Below are 14,444 nucleotides of genomic sequence, written 5' to 3'. Positions count from 1 at the left end.
GGCATGTGATTGGTTCGTCGAAATGGGATCATATTAGGATTATCGAAGCTCTAATACTTTGAATAATTATCCAGCTGGCTCCTGATTGGTCGAGAGGAAATCTGATTGACAGACCGTGGGAATTGTTCCGGGGCGTGGTCATGAGCGTTCTGTTTTTGTAGACGTTTAAACGGACGAACCCGTTTTAGGCGTTGAAGGCGTTTCCTTAGGCGTTTTTTAGGTCCCAGACCCCACTGGGGCCCCTCTCCCCAATTAGGAAGAAAAAGTCCCACACCCCTCGGATAAAAACACAAAACACACAAGAAAATTCGGGTGTTTTGCGTAACCATGCTGGATACAAAGATAACGGTCAGGAAATTCAAGCAATGACGTCACACGGGTCAAGAGAGGGATGACAGATCAAGCGAAAAAAACAAGACAGGATGTTTTCTTTCCGAATCAAACGGTTTAATGAGATAACTATAGACAAACGGGAAATCATGAAATTGAAATGTTGAAAAACGAAGGTAAAAAAAGTGGAGAGGGTACATCCTCATAAGGGCAACCACTCTCCTCATGAAAAACGGTTTCATTTATACAAATAGTTGCAATAGAGGGCTCAGAAAAAACAAACAAAGTAGAGTTCCGTCTTGTTCAAAACGTTCCGTACAGTATCTATTCAAATATCGGGGAACGCGACAGTGAAAAGTCTGTTCGTCAAAACGCAAGACAATATGGCGGCTGGACGTATACACGTATGCTCCGTAGGTTTCTCCGTTGCCTTACTGTTCCTGGTCTTTTATGCGCAATTAATTATCCTTAAATCGATGGAGAATGATATCCTGTTTGTGAGAAGGTCTGTAGAGGGATTCGAGTTCGCGGCATGGAAATATTTTTAACCTTTGATTTATCAACCCTCGGCCATGAGTGGAAACAATCGCTTCGTGCCGACTCGCCACCGTTACTTTTACAGCACTAGCGGCTTCATTATCAGCTTGTTGCTGCTCTGTGGTGATATTATTATTTATGACCGCAGTCTCGGATTTTATTCCAACCAAAAAGATTAAAGGAAAAATCACCCCGCCTTGGATCACGAGTGAAATCATCCACGCTCTGCGGAAAAAGGAGGCTGCTCGCTCAAAGTTAAAAAAATCTCCTACTGACCATCAACAACAGAAGTATCGCGAATTACGAGCAAAGGCCAAGTCTCTTATACGTGAGAGCCGTGAGACTTACTTCAGCTCCCTCGATTCAGATCTCGCGCGGCAGCCTAAACGCTTTTGGTCCTTTTTCAAGCTCAAGAATAGAATGCGGAGCTTCCCTGAAACGATGAACTCTGGCGATGACACTCAGCAGAGTTCTCAAGCATCAACGCCTCAACAGATCGCCGAGTTGTTTAACTCTTACTTTGTGTCGGTCTTCACTGCCCCCTCAGAGGTCCACTCTCTATCAGTACCTTCCACACTCTCACACCCCACACTAAATGAGCTAGAGATCAAGGTGGAAATGGTTTTGGCAACTCTCAAAGAGCTTGATATAAACAAAGCAACTGGATCCGATGGAATTCCAGTGCGCCTGCTGAAGGAAACCGCTGACCAGATCACATCGTCCCTGACCATGTTATTCAACAAATCTTTGCGGCTCGGCATCTTTCCAGAAGACTGGAAAATCGCGAATATACGGTAGTACCGATTTTCAAGAAAGGAAAAAGAGACTTTGTGGAGAATTATCGCCCTATCTCTCTTCTCCCTGTCATCTCCAAAGTTCTCGAGCGCTGTGTTCTGGCGGGTTTACGGAATTATACATCCCACTTCATCAGCCGCGAACAACATGGCTTTTTAGCTGGTAGATCTTGTGTGACTCAACTCACCAGTGTCTTGCATTACATCGGCGGTCAACTCGACGCCGGTAAACAAATAGACATATATCTTGACATGAGTAAAGCATTCGACAAAGTGGATCATACCAAGCTACTTGGGAGGTTGCACCAATACGGCATTACTGGCAAACTTCACGACTGGCTTCGTTCATATTTACAGGGGCGCTAGCAACAGGTTACAGTTCTCGGAGCTACTTCCCGAGAATTGCCGGTTACATCCGGGATACCGCAAGGGTCCCTATTAGGACCGAAGTTGTTTCTGCTGTTTGTGGACGATCTACCAAACGCTGTTAAAACATCGAGAGTTGCCTGTTTCGCCGATGATACCAAGATTTTCAAGAGCATTGATTCCATCACAGACTGTAACGCCTTGCAATCTGACCTTAACGATCTTGTCAGTTGGTCTGAATCATCCGGGCTCATATTTAATCAGTCCAAGTGCAAATACCGGTGCATCACCCGGAAAAAATCACCTGTACAGCCTACCTATACTATCAAGGAAACGCCTTTGGAATCTTGCGATACAGAAAAAGACCTCGGTGTGTGGGTGTCAAGCAATCTCACCTCGGACAAACAAGTAACTGAACAGTGTGCGAAAGCCAACAAACTCCTTAGGTTTGTGCGCCGACTTTCTAGGTACATTCAAAGCACCCAAACGCGTCGTACACTCTACCTCTCTATCGTCCGGTGCCATCTCGGCTACGCAACCTAAGTATGGTCACCACAGTCCATTGGCCTACTTAAACGAGTTGAAAACGTGCAGCGCCGTGCAACAAAACTAATTTTGAAGCTCCCTTTCCGTTGTGATGTAACCTATAAGAACCGCCTCCAACTAACAAATCTGTTACCCATCTCATACTGGCATGAATATTTGGACATGGTTTTTTTCTACAAAGCTGTTAATAACTTAGTTTTCATAGACATTGAAGCTTTACCTGTAACTAGACAATTTGCGAGATCTACTAGGACATCGAGCAGCAGTGCTATTACTTATATTTCTAACCGAACTGTTACCTATCAACGTTCATTTTTCATACGCGCGTGCCGCGCATGGAATGTTCTTCCCGCTGAGCTACGCACAAGTCACATCTCTCTAGCTACATTTAAAAGTTTATTACTTCAATAATATAAAAAGGCTCTGAACTTGTACGACGTTAACGACATTAGAACCTGGAGAACAATCTGTCCCAGGTGTAACCTAGCGAGGTCTCTCCTATGCCCGCTAACGTGCTGCTTCTAGCAATTTGGACTTCTGCTTTGTTTCCTCTCAAGTTTCATGCTTACATATTAGTAGCTTTAGTTATTAAATATCTTTTTATATAAATAATCAACGAGGGATCCACTGTAATTGGCTATGCTGTAGTGGTCTCCACGCCGAATATTTTTTTCCTCCTTTTTACTCATATATATATATATATATATATATATATATATATATATATACATATATATAAGCAAATACTGAGTGAAAATAGTGGGGTAAACTTCTAACTGGTCTGACTTGGTTTCACTATTTATACATATATACATGGTTATACATATATATATATATATATACATATACATATACATATAACGTTTAGAAGAAAGACAACTTCACAGCGTAGCGACTTCAAGTTTCATGTTTGGACAATCATCAGGCTGGAACCCCCTACTTGCGCTATATATATATATATATAGTATTCCGGTTAGGCGAAGCTAAATAAATAAATAAATATCTCTGAGCTTACAGCAGTAAACCAACAAGCCTTGCAAACCATAACCAACCATTTTAATCAACAACTAAGAATGAAATGACATGCACAGTATTCTCTTTCACAACATTTTTCGTTTTAATGATCATCTTTACATCCTCTCTCTTCAGTTTAGAACAACAGCAAAATTCTTACTCATTAAAAAGTCAAGCTAAAACGTAGTCAATTCACTTACTCGACTGCAATTTCACAGACAAGCAAAGCGGCTCACGACTGGATATCCATTTCACACAAAACGCCCATAAATGTAATTGTTGAAATATGCCAGAATCTCTGTCAACAGGGAATGGCAAACATTTTCATTTTTCAAACATTTTTTTTTAGCGAGTTTTACAAATTATGCGAGGCAGCGAGGTATGCATTAAGAAGGAAACCATTTACCTAAAAGCTCTTAACTCAGAGCTCTTAGCTCTCAATAAGTGATTTGTCTCTAACAGTGTTCTTCTCCTTCCTCCACTTTTCTCGACGCTTCACTTAAACTTTCATCGCTTAAATCTCCGCCAAAAAAGAGCAGCGAACGCCTACCACTTGTTCTGCGTTTTTAAAAAGGATTCGCCACCTCCTCGATCGGTTTCAAAGCAGTAATCTTTGTAAGTCTATTGAACTTCTGATGCCTCCAGTGAGCCACAAGAGTATCAAATGACTTGTGCAAGTTCACCAGGCCTTAGACCATATCAGGGATGGCAAGGCCTTGTTGTTAAACCGAAAGGTGGTCCAGCTCTTAACGTCCTGCAGTTGATTGATGAGTTGAGATCGTGTTCTCAAAATGTCTTTGCTTCAAACGGCTGGTAGTAATAATTACTAATCATTTGAATTATCCTTAGCGATGTCTGGTTTGGATTATCAAAACGTCGTCGCTCTCGAAAAGAAATGCATTTGAAGAACCATTAATTTTTTTTTTTCGTTTCAGAAAAACACAGGTTGCCAACTGCAGCGCTGCCACGTAATTTTGCGTTAAGTTAAAAAAATGGTCCGAGCACTCCCGTCCCTGAGGTTGCCCTAGTTTTTCACCTCATCGTGTACATGGGGGCTATCAAGTAAATGATTCGTACAGAGCAGAAAGCTCAAACGGCAGGGCAGGAGACGGTCAATCCCAGGGTTGCTGGTTCGAGTCCGGTTCTATCATGAATAAACAGACTTTCTTTTATTTTTATTTTTTTCTACTCATGAACGAAACCATTTTGTTTCTCCTGTTTTTTAACCAATTTGGTGTGTTCATTGTGATTATTATGAGCGAGTCACTTACTAAGAATGCGCTATTGTATACCGATCAGACGACCTCGTTTTCAACTGCACTTTCCGCAGAGGGACTAGGGCAGGAAACCCTCACACCATGCATTCAATACCAAATGCACAGTAGCACAAAAAACGTTCTTTAGTTTGTACACCTAAAAATCGTTCACTTGTCATCATCATTTCCTTCTTCGTCATCTTGCGTTGGGATGGGACGCGGTTGGAACATCCTGTTCAATAAAAATTTTCGTCTCTCCACAGCTACATCTTTAGCCTCTTGAACATCCATCGAATCCTCCTCAATGAAACGACGTCGGATTTTTATGACGTCTTTATGCACGGGGTTTTGCTTTAGACGTTCAAATCAGTGGAGATAGCGCAAGTACAGCCCTCGCAGCTTTCTTCTGTAAACAGGTAACAGGGCTTTAAAAGCTTTGACCTCAGCTATCGTTTCAGAGACCCCCTCCCCCAAGAGCGTGTTGACATTTTTGTCATAGGTTAAATAAACTTAGTGACTATTCCACGTCTTGGCGCAGAGTTTCCCAGGGATTTTGGTCATCCATTTCCCTGTCACTAACGTCTTCATCCTCAGACTCGATAACCATATTAGAGTCCGAGTCCGAGTCTTGTTCTTCTTCTTCATCTTGGTGTCGCTCCTCATCTTCCTCACTTTTCTCTTCCGAGGCAGCATAGGGTGGTACTTCCCCAAATATGTCCCCTATGGTTGTGTCTCCTACAGGCTCCTGGTCTAAACGCTTCCAACAACCTCGCCTCTCGTGACGGTCTCAGTTATAAGCTCGACTAAACGGCTTGTGGCAGTAGCGGCCAAGATGTGTCATACACTCATCCTAAGGGATTGCTCCAAATGAGCATCGCGGGTTTGACGTCTGCTTTTATACCCACTGCGAGTCAGTGACTCAGAATGAGTTACTCATCAGCCCTCGGAGTGACTCCCCCAAATTGCGTAGGGGGCACACTGAGGATAAGGATGAGAAATCCTAGGTGGGTTTACTCTTGCACGAACAAATAAAAGGGTGAAACGGCCACAAAAATCATCATAAACGAGTAGCCACCGAGGTGGACAACATGGTCTGACTGAGCTCCGGTTGCTTTTGGAGACTTAGTGAAGTGCGTGCCATCTACCAAACAGTGTATCCACAAGACATGGAGGCCACACTCGCAGCACTGATTCAAGAGATCGAACGATTGAAGCAACAAGTGAAAATCCAGAAAGGGAACAAGCGCGAGCAACTCAAACGATGGCGCACCAAAAACCCGGACAAGGTTAAGGAGTACAAGAAGAGATGGAGGGACAAGACACGACAAAAAGTGAGGGACCAAAAGAGAGCAGGAGAAACAACCATGACAAAACTTCCGCTCGTGACAACGTCAACCTATACCGTGGAGACACCCTGTGTGGTGACGGTTGCAAACACAGAACCAATGCGACAACCTAGCCAAAGGACTGAGCCAGACGGGGTTAAAGACACCATCCCAAAGGAAATGCTCGATGGAGTGGCAAACCCACCGACGCCAGTGGATGAAATGACAGCAGGAACGATCCTCGCCTGCCCACAGAAGGACAAGATGAAAGCCAAGAGGATACAATACTACCACGGAAACAAAGCCCGGTGTCAGGCGTGTGCGAAACAGTACTATCACAAAAACAAGAACAAAATCAGGGAAAGACAAAAGCTATGCCATCGACAACAGAAGAACAAGCTCAGAGAGATTCCACTTTGCTCAAAGGACGAGCCAGAGCCCTGTTACCCCTTTACGGAAGAAAGTTGCGAGGGCTGTACTTGCACTATCTCCAGTGGTTTGAACGTCTAAAGCATGACCCCGTGCATAAAGACGTTATGAAAACCAGACATCGTTTCATGGAGGAGGATTCGATGGATGTTGAAGAGGCTAAAGATGCAGCTGTGGAGAGACGGAAATTTTTATTGAACAGGATGTTCCAACTGCGTCCCATCCCAACGCAAGATGAAGAAGAACGAAATGATGATGACAAGTGAACGATTTTTAGGTGTACAAACTAAAGAACGTTTTTTGTGCTCCTGTGCATTTGTGTATTGAATGCATGGTGTGAGGGTGTCCTGCCCTAGTCCCTCTGCAGAAAGTGCGGTTTAAAACGAGGTTTTCTGATCGGTATAAAATAGCGCATTGTTAGTAAGTGACTCGCTTATAATAATCACAATGAACACACCAAATTGGTTGAAAAACAGAAGAAACAAAATGGTTTCGGTCATGAGTAGAAAAAAATAAAAATAAAAGAAATTATGTTTATTAATGACAGAACCGAACTCGAACCAGTAACCCTGGGATTGATCGTCTCCTGCCCTGCCGTTTGCGCTATGTATCCTATCTGCTTTGCCCAAATCACTTACCTGATAGCCCACATGTACACGATGACGTTAAAAACTAGGGCAACCTCATGGACGGGAATGCTCGGACCATTTTTTTTCTTGGCGCCAAATGACGTGGCAGCGCTGCAGTTGGCAACCTGTGTTTTTCTGAAACGGAAAATAAATTTAATGGTTCTTCAAATACATTTCTTTTCGAGAGCGATGACGTTTGGATAATCCAAACCAGACATCGCTAAGGAGTGGAAGTGGGCCTGGATAATTCAAATGATAAGTAATTATTACTACCAGCAGTTTGAAGCAAAGACATTTTGAGAACACGATCTCAACTCATCAATCAACTGCAGGACGTTAAGAGCTGGACCACCTTTCTGTTTAACAACAACAAGGCCTTGCCATTCCTGATATGGTCTAAGGCCTGGTGAACTTGCACAAGTCATTTGATACTCTTGTGGTTCACCGGAGGCATCAGAAGTTCAATAGACTTACAAAGATTACTGCTTTGAAACCGATCGAGGAGGTGGCGAATCCTTTTTGAAACGCAGAACAAGTGGTAGGCGTTCGCTGCTCTTTTTTGGCAGAGATTTAAGCGATGAAAGTTTAAGTGAAGCGTCGAGAAAAGTGGAGGAAGGAGAAGAACACTGTTAAAAGCTGAGAGAAATATCTAGCGAGAGACAAATCACTTATTCACAACGTTAAGAGCTTTCAGGTAAATGGTTTCCTTCTTAATGCATACCTCGCTGCCTCGCATAATTTGTAAAACTCGCTAAAAAAAACGAAGAAGTCGTGAAAATGTTTGCCATTCCCTGTTGACAGAGATTCTGGCATATTTCAACAATCACATTGATTGGCGTTTTAAGTGAAATGGATGTCCAGTAGTGAGCTGCTTTGTTTGTCTGTGAAATGGCAGTCGAGTAAGCGAATTGACTACGTTTTAGCTTGACTTTTTAATGAGTAAGAATTTTGCTGTTATACTAAACTGAAGAGAGAGGATGTAAAGATGATCAGTAAAACGGAAAATGTTGTGAAAGAGAATACTGTGCATGTCATTTTAGTTTTAGTTGTTGATTAAAATGGTTGGTTATGGTTTGCAGGGTTTGTTGGTTTACTGCTGTAGGCTCAGAGCTATTTGAATATATACTGTACGGAACGTTGCGAACAAGACGGAACTCTACTTTGTTTGTTTTTTTTGAGCCCTCTATTGCGACTATTTGTATAAATGAAACCGTTTTTCATGAGGAGAGTGGTTGCCCTTATGGGGATGTACCCTCTCCACATTTTTTACCTTCGTTTTTCAACATTTCAATTTCATGATTTCCCGTTTGTCTATAGTTATCTCATTAAACCGTTTGATTCGGAAAGAAAACATCCTGTCTTGTTTTTCAGCTTAAACTGTGAGGTGCCTGGGTCTCTAGTGTTTTTTCTGACCGTGAGGGGCCTGGGACTCTGTGACGTCATCCCTCTCTCGACCCTTGTGACGTCATTGCTTGAATTTCCTGACCGTTATCTTTGTATCCAGCATGGTTACGCAAAACACCCGAATTTTCTTGTGTGTTTTGTGTTTTTATCCGAGGGGCTGTGGGACTTTTTCTTCCTAATTGGGGAGAGGGGCCCCAGTGGGGTCTGGGACCTAAAAACGCCTAAGGAAACGCCTTCAACGCCTAAAACGGGTTCGTCCGTTTAAACGTCTACAAAAACTGAACCCTCACGACCGCGTCCCTGAACAGGTCCCACGGTCTGTCAATCAAATTTCCTCTCGACTAATCAGGAGCCAGCTGGATAATTATTCAAAATATTACAGCTTTGATAATCCTAATATGATCCCGTTTCGACGAACCAATCACATGCCTCCATTTCAACGCGTCCTTAGCAACGCCCCTAGCAACGCTCCTCAGCTCCTTAAATTCCTTTGCGCAAAAAAGGGAGTCGAATCATTCACAATTATTCCATGAGCGCGCGTTGGATATGAGATGGTAAATAGCCAACGAGGCGCACAGCCCCGAGTTGGCTATAACCAGTCTCTTATCGAACAAGCGCGAATGGAATAGTTATTTCGTTAAATTCCTTCAAATCCAAAAATTTAGAAGTACGAAATACGAGCGGAAAAAGCGAGCAAATCCGAGCGAAATCGAAAAAAACTTGATGAGAACTGATGCGATGTTGTGTAATACCTTGTTGTCAAACAGACGCAGGCTCATCACAAAAACATTTCTTGCCTTTTCGCGTACGTCTAAACGTCAGAATTGATCCAAACTTTCCACAAAAAAAGTTTTTTTCTCCTTTTTGGCTTTATTCAAAGAGAAATTTGGCATTCCGACGAAAACATTATTAGTTTAGCAACGCTTAACGCAATCATTTACCATATAAGGTCAAACCCAGGTATATCAGCTGATAACCGAGATAGAGTGAACCAATCAGAGCACGCGAAATGCATTATCCGATGTTGAGAATTTAATAATACATGATATACTACTAGTAGGTTTCGTCCATGAGGTTTAGGGTGACGTCAAGGACCGGAAGTTGCAGTTTTTTGGGTTTGTGCTTATAGAAATGTTCAGTCCTTGTTTCTTAAAAGTAGTATAGGGGGAATGGATAGGCGAAATTATTCAAAATAGCGGCCAGTATCGCTCTTATATAGGGAAAGAATAATGGAGTAGCTAAGAACCAATGAAAAGGCACTGACGTCACAGTCAAACAAGTTGAAACAAGTTTAAGGGTTGGTTACAAAAACCAGTTTTGAAGATGATCAGTATTCAAAAGTCTTCAATAGCAAAAATCCCGTCAAACCGGTTTGCTTTCTTTCCTTATGGCACACCCAGAAACGGACACGTGTATAAAGGTAATGGAAAAAAATATTTCAATTCAAAGATGAACCGAATGATCGAACAACAGATTTTTGCTTTGGAGATGGACGCATTAGCAAACCGTTTGCAACGACTGCAATTGGACAACAAAATCGTAACCTTACTTAATGAACTTTGGGATAAGATGAATAAAGGAAGCTCTCGCAAAGTTGAGATAACAAGCGATGAAGATGGAATGGAAGTGACAACTGGAGAGCTAATGGTTCCAACATTTTATTTTACGAACGAGAAGAAATTTTCCCGTCAACTTCGTTGTATTATGAAGTCAGCGCTACAAAATGAACATTGGCTACGGGTAAAGATTCATCAATTATTTGTTAGCGAGTGGAAGAGTGACTATTTCTCACATGCAAGATGGAACAGCAATGACACGTTCACTTTCAAGCAGTAAAACCATTATATTTGTATCTTCGTATTTACAAACAATGCCAACTAAAATTAAAGTATTTACAAACAAACAGAACCTTTGTATTTACGAGCAACCACTGAAAAGTTAAAGTATTTAAAAAGAATAAGAATCTCTGTATTTACAAGCAAGAACTTAAAAATTAAAGGATTTACAAACAATAAGAACAAATGCTATTTACAAACTAGATAAACCCTATTCAACCACATAACTTTGCCTTTTCAATTCAGCGAAAGGGATGAAAAATGAATTAGCAAAGATTAATCGAAAAGCAGTCGCTGTATTTAGAAATAATGGTCTATGAGCTTTTCAAGTAATCTTTGGCAGTGATCACATCCTTCAGGAGTTTCACAGTTCCCATTTTCATCCACGTTTCCGCATGCAAATATACACTGAATTGCAAAGGCAAACTCGTGTTGTTGAATAGGGTTTAACCCTTTATTAAAATATATACAGGCTATACATCCTTCATGGTATTCAGTGCTCGGATGATTGTCGGGACAAAGCTGAAAGACAGAACGCCGACAAATAAGTTACTGAAAGAGCAATTAAGAATAACAAAAGACACTGATTTCTTTGTGTACTGAATGAAACTGAATGAAGAAAACCAATTTTGAATCTTACCGCCGCAGACTATACAATTTTCCTCGTATTTCATCTCAGGATGATTCTCCTCACAAAGCTGTAAGTGAGAGAGCAAACTATGCTACTGGAATTTCGCATCCTTACAAATCTAGCTATTGAATCTAGCACACGGTAAGGAATCAAACACTCGTTTGCACATTCGTTTTGCACATTCGAAACTACTTAAATTTGAAAAGCAACGAATAATGCTACAGGAATTTCGTTTTAAGGCGAACTCTCTCTTTCTGGAACAGTTTCCTCAATTGTACCTTCTGCAATGGCGTTCTATTACACATTGACCGCTCCCGTTATTCACTTCCTATTGTCTAAACAGCTGTTTACGAATGACGGACAACCGTAGATCATGCTTCTACCGCTATAAGTGAAAGATTTAGAGAACAACAAGCGTAGTTTCGTAAAATATAATGATCTCCTAAATTTCCATTTTACCAAATTAAGACCAAAAGTAATTTATGCGAATGCTTTAAACTCTTAAACACCCCATCGGTGCCGCTATTGTCCCACTGCTGGGACTCCATTCCTAAAACTTTATTCCATACCTAATATAAGGCCTTATATTTATTCCTAAACTTGAGGAAGTGTTTGAGAATAGCGAAATCAACTCTCATAGAGTATTCCATTAAAAGGATAACAATTTGAGCGCGAACAGAAGCTTTAATTGTTTTACTAATTTGCATCGATTTCAACTAAAGCGTATAAAATCAGTAATTACGCAAACACTAAAAATCATGGTGTAAATTAAATAGGTGCAATTGATCCGCTCGAGTTATTCATTGCCGTTTCTGTGAATAACGAAAATCACTAAAATCGGATACAAGTAAAACAAGAGCTTTTTGACCACAAGCCTGGGCAAGCCACAACAGTGATAGATAATGAACAAAACGCATCCTGTATTAAACCAAGCACTGGTTTCACGAACTGTAAAAATACATCATACCAGTATCTTCATGAAATTGTTTGAAGACACGTAGAGTAATCATCGAAGAGCATTTCAAATTAAAATAAAACCATTTCATGCCAAAGAGGCGGACAAACAGCCCCAGATATATTTAAGAACACAAAGTCTCGTCACGACGAGTGCACAATAACACAAGGCCTTAACCACACGTGTGGACAAGCTAAGGCTTATGGACTTTAATTGTGAGCACGCAGCGTTTGATCCAAGAGGCGAAATATCCCACAAGAATTTCTTAAAAATGGTTCTGAATTATAATTAAGTAAGAAATGGAAAACATTCGAGACCAGTGTAGCTCAAAAGATTTTATTTGCAGAACGGTTCAGTTATTATTAAGTCAGTAAACATACACTAACAAATACTTCAAACGTTTTACTGAATTAACAGGAAACGTTTATCACAATGTGATATTTGCGAAAAATAGTTCTCTTTAAACAAACGAACCTCACAATACATAATCGCAGCAGTGATTACCTTAATCCAAAAACGATCTATGAAAAAAGCATTCTTGATAGAAGTGAGCATTGCCTTCGCGAGTAAGAAAGAGTTTTTCAAGACGTTGTCCAGGTTTTACAATATTTCCCAGCTTGGATGTTTTGACTTTGTAAACAGTCCCGTTAGTACATTTCGAGTGAGATTGGTTACTGAGGCACTTTTGCTTCGAGCAACTCCAAGTTGCTGCGAGCAAATATGAGTACCGGTAGGTCCCTGTAGGGGAAGCAAACTGTAACGACAGAGTTGCTCCCAGCAACTCCGAACAACTCCCAGCAGCTCCAAGTAAATATGAGTAGGTCCCTGTCACGAGGGGGGAGCAACTAGCAACGACAGAGTTGCTCCGAGGAACTCCGAACAGCTCCAAGCAACTCCATTCAACCTCGGAGTTGCTGCGAGCAAATATGAGTAGGTCCTTCTTCGTTGGTTGATAAGCCGCCATGCGTGGTTGAAAGCCAGGGTATCGAGGTTGTTGTGGGGGAGGATTTAGTTAGGGTGAAGACTAGGATCTTGTGGTTCCAGGAAGCATCCAACCATTGGAAGTAGGAAGATGTGCGGCTCCGGCAGCTGAAAAACATGCGTCCAGGGTTGTTTACAGTTTTGCTCTGTTTCAAAGAGTAAGGGTTATCGCAGTAACACAGCATCTTTAGCCATTTGGAGTGCTCTTTACCGATGTTTAATACAAGGTGTTCGTACCATTGTTGGTCTACCGCTTGTAGGTAATTGAGTACTTCTTTGTGATTCGCGATGAAGGCACACGGGTACTCAGGGCATTTCACATATTTAAATCCATTGTCTGACATCCTAGGCATGTTGCATGAACTTCCACCGGCGAGTCATCAGGGATCTGCCCCATGAGCTCATCGATGGTGGCGGGTTCCTTTCGCTGCCACAGCTCCCACAGGTAGGTCTGCTCTGCAACATGCACAGTGCCTGGGATTTCCTTTTTCTCCTCCTCTTTCGTATCTACCGTGCGGGGCAAAACCTCAATTGCCATAGCATCAAAGGCTTCACACAGTGATTCAACTTCTTTCTTATCAACCTTGCATAGTTTCTTCTTGTTGGTGGGAGGTTTTGAAGGCCGAGTGGGCTTTCTAGTAGGTGCAGGTTGATGAAGCACCTCAGACATGTTATCTCATGTAAATCAGTTAGTAAGATTTGCACAGTTTATAATAAAATGTGTATTTTGCCTCAATGCATGTTGGACCTATGAAGTCGTTTGGAACGAATCACTAAGTAGTTTTTTTTTGTTTTGATTGGTTGTCGATGTTGCAAAACCGGTCTCGTACGTGAGCTGTATCTCGTTATTTCCAAAACCGGTTTTACCATACCCAGAAACGTTCGGGAATAATAGCCCTCTTGATTTAACTTTAGTGGCTTCTCATTGGCCGTTTATGATGTCACCTCTACCTCATTGGCTCCCGATCCAATATATTGTTCTTTACGCTATATATTGGTAATATCACAACCAAAGCCCAGAACACACCTCTCCTAATTTCTCAAGAAACACTAGTTTTCAGCACTTACTTAGAATGATGCATTCTTGTCAATTCTGTCAGAGAGCATTTAGGCGCAAGTTCAACAGAGATCGAAACGAGACAGTGAGTTGCCCTAAACGATTTGATAATGAAGAAACAAGGGACAGCTTTTCAGATGAGGAAGGGAGCTTGGGACAAAGAGCTGAAAAATATTACGAGGACGATGATGAAGAGAATAATTTAAATGAAGATAGAGATGAAGCCGAGGGCGGCGAGGTTGGTGATGATGACAATGAGGATGATGACGAGGACGAAGACGATGGTAAAGAAGAAACTGATGATGGCGATACAGAGAGTGGCACAGAAAATGAGGAAGTTGATCCGTGGGATAAA

General features: G+C 41.6%; 1 protein-coding gene across 1 annotated transcript in view; it reads left to right on the top strand.

The window, feature by feature from the left end:
• The first annotated feature begins 14,108 nt into the window (after positions 1–14,108).
• The window catches only part of LOC138014177 (protein SDA1 homolog), a 744-nt gene continuing 408 nt past the window's right edge, over positions 14,109–14,444 (top strand). The window contains exon 1 of the mRNA XM_068861191.1: positions 14,109–14,444. This exon is cut by the window's right edge and continues 408 nt beyond it. Coding sequence (XP_068717292.1) covers positions 14,109–14,444 — 336 coding nt within the window.

Source organism: Montipora capricornis, chromosome 8, assembly GCF_036669925.1.
Source record: "Montipora capricornis isolate CH-2021 chromosome 8, ASM3666992v2, whole genome shotgun sequence".
Classification (NCBI taxonomy): Eukaryota; Metazoa; Cnidaria; class Anthozoa; order Scleractinia; family Acroporidae; genus Montipora; species Montipora capricornis.
This window is presented reverse-complemented; position numbering and strand designations above follow the sequence as displayed.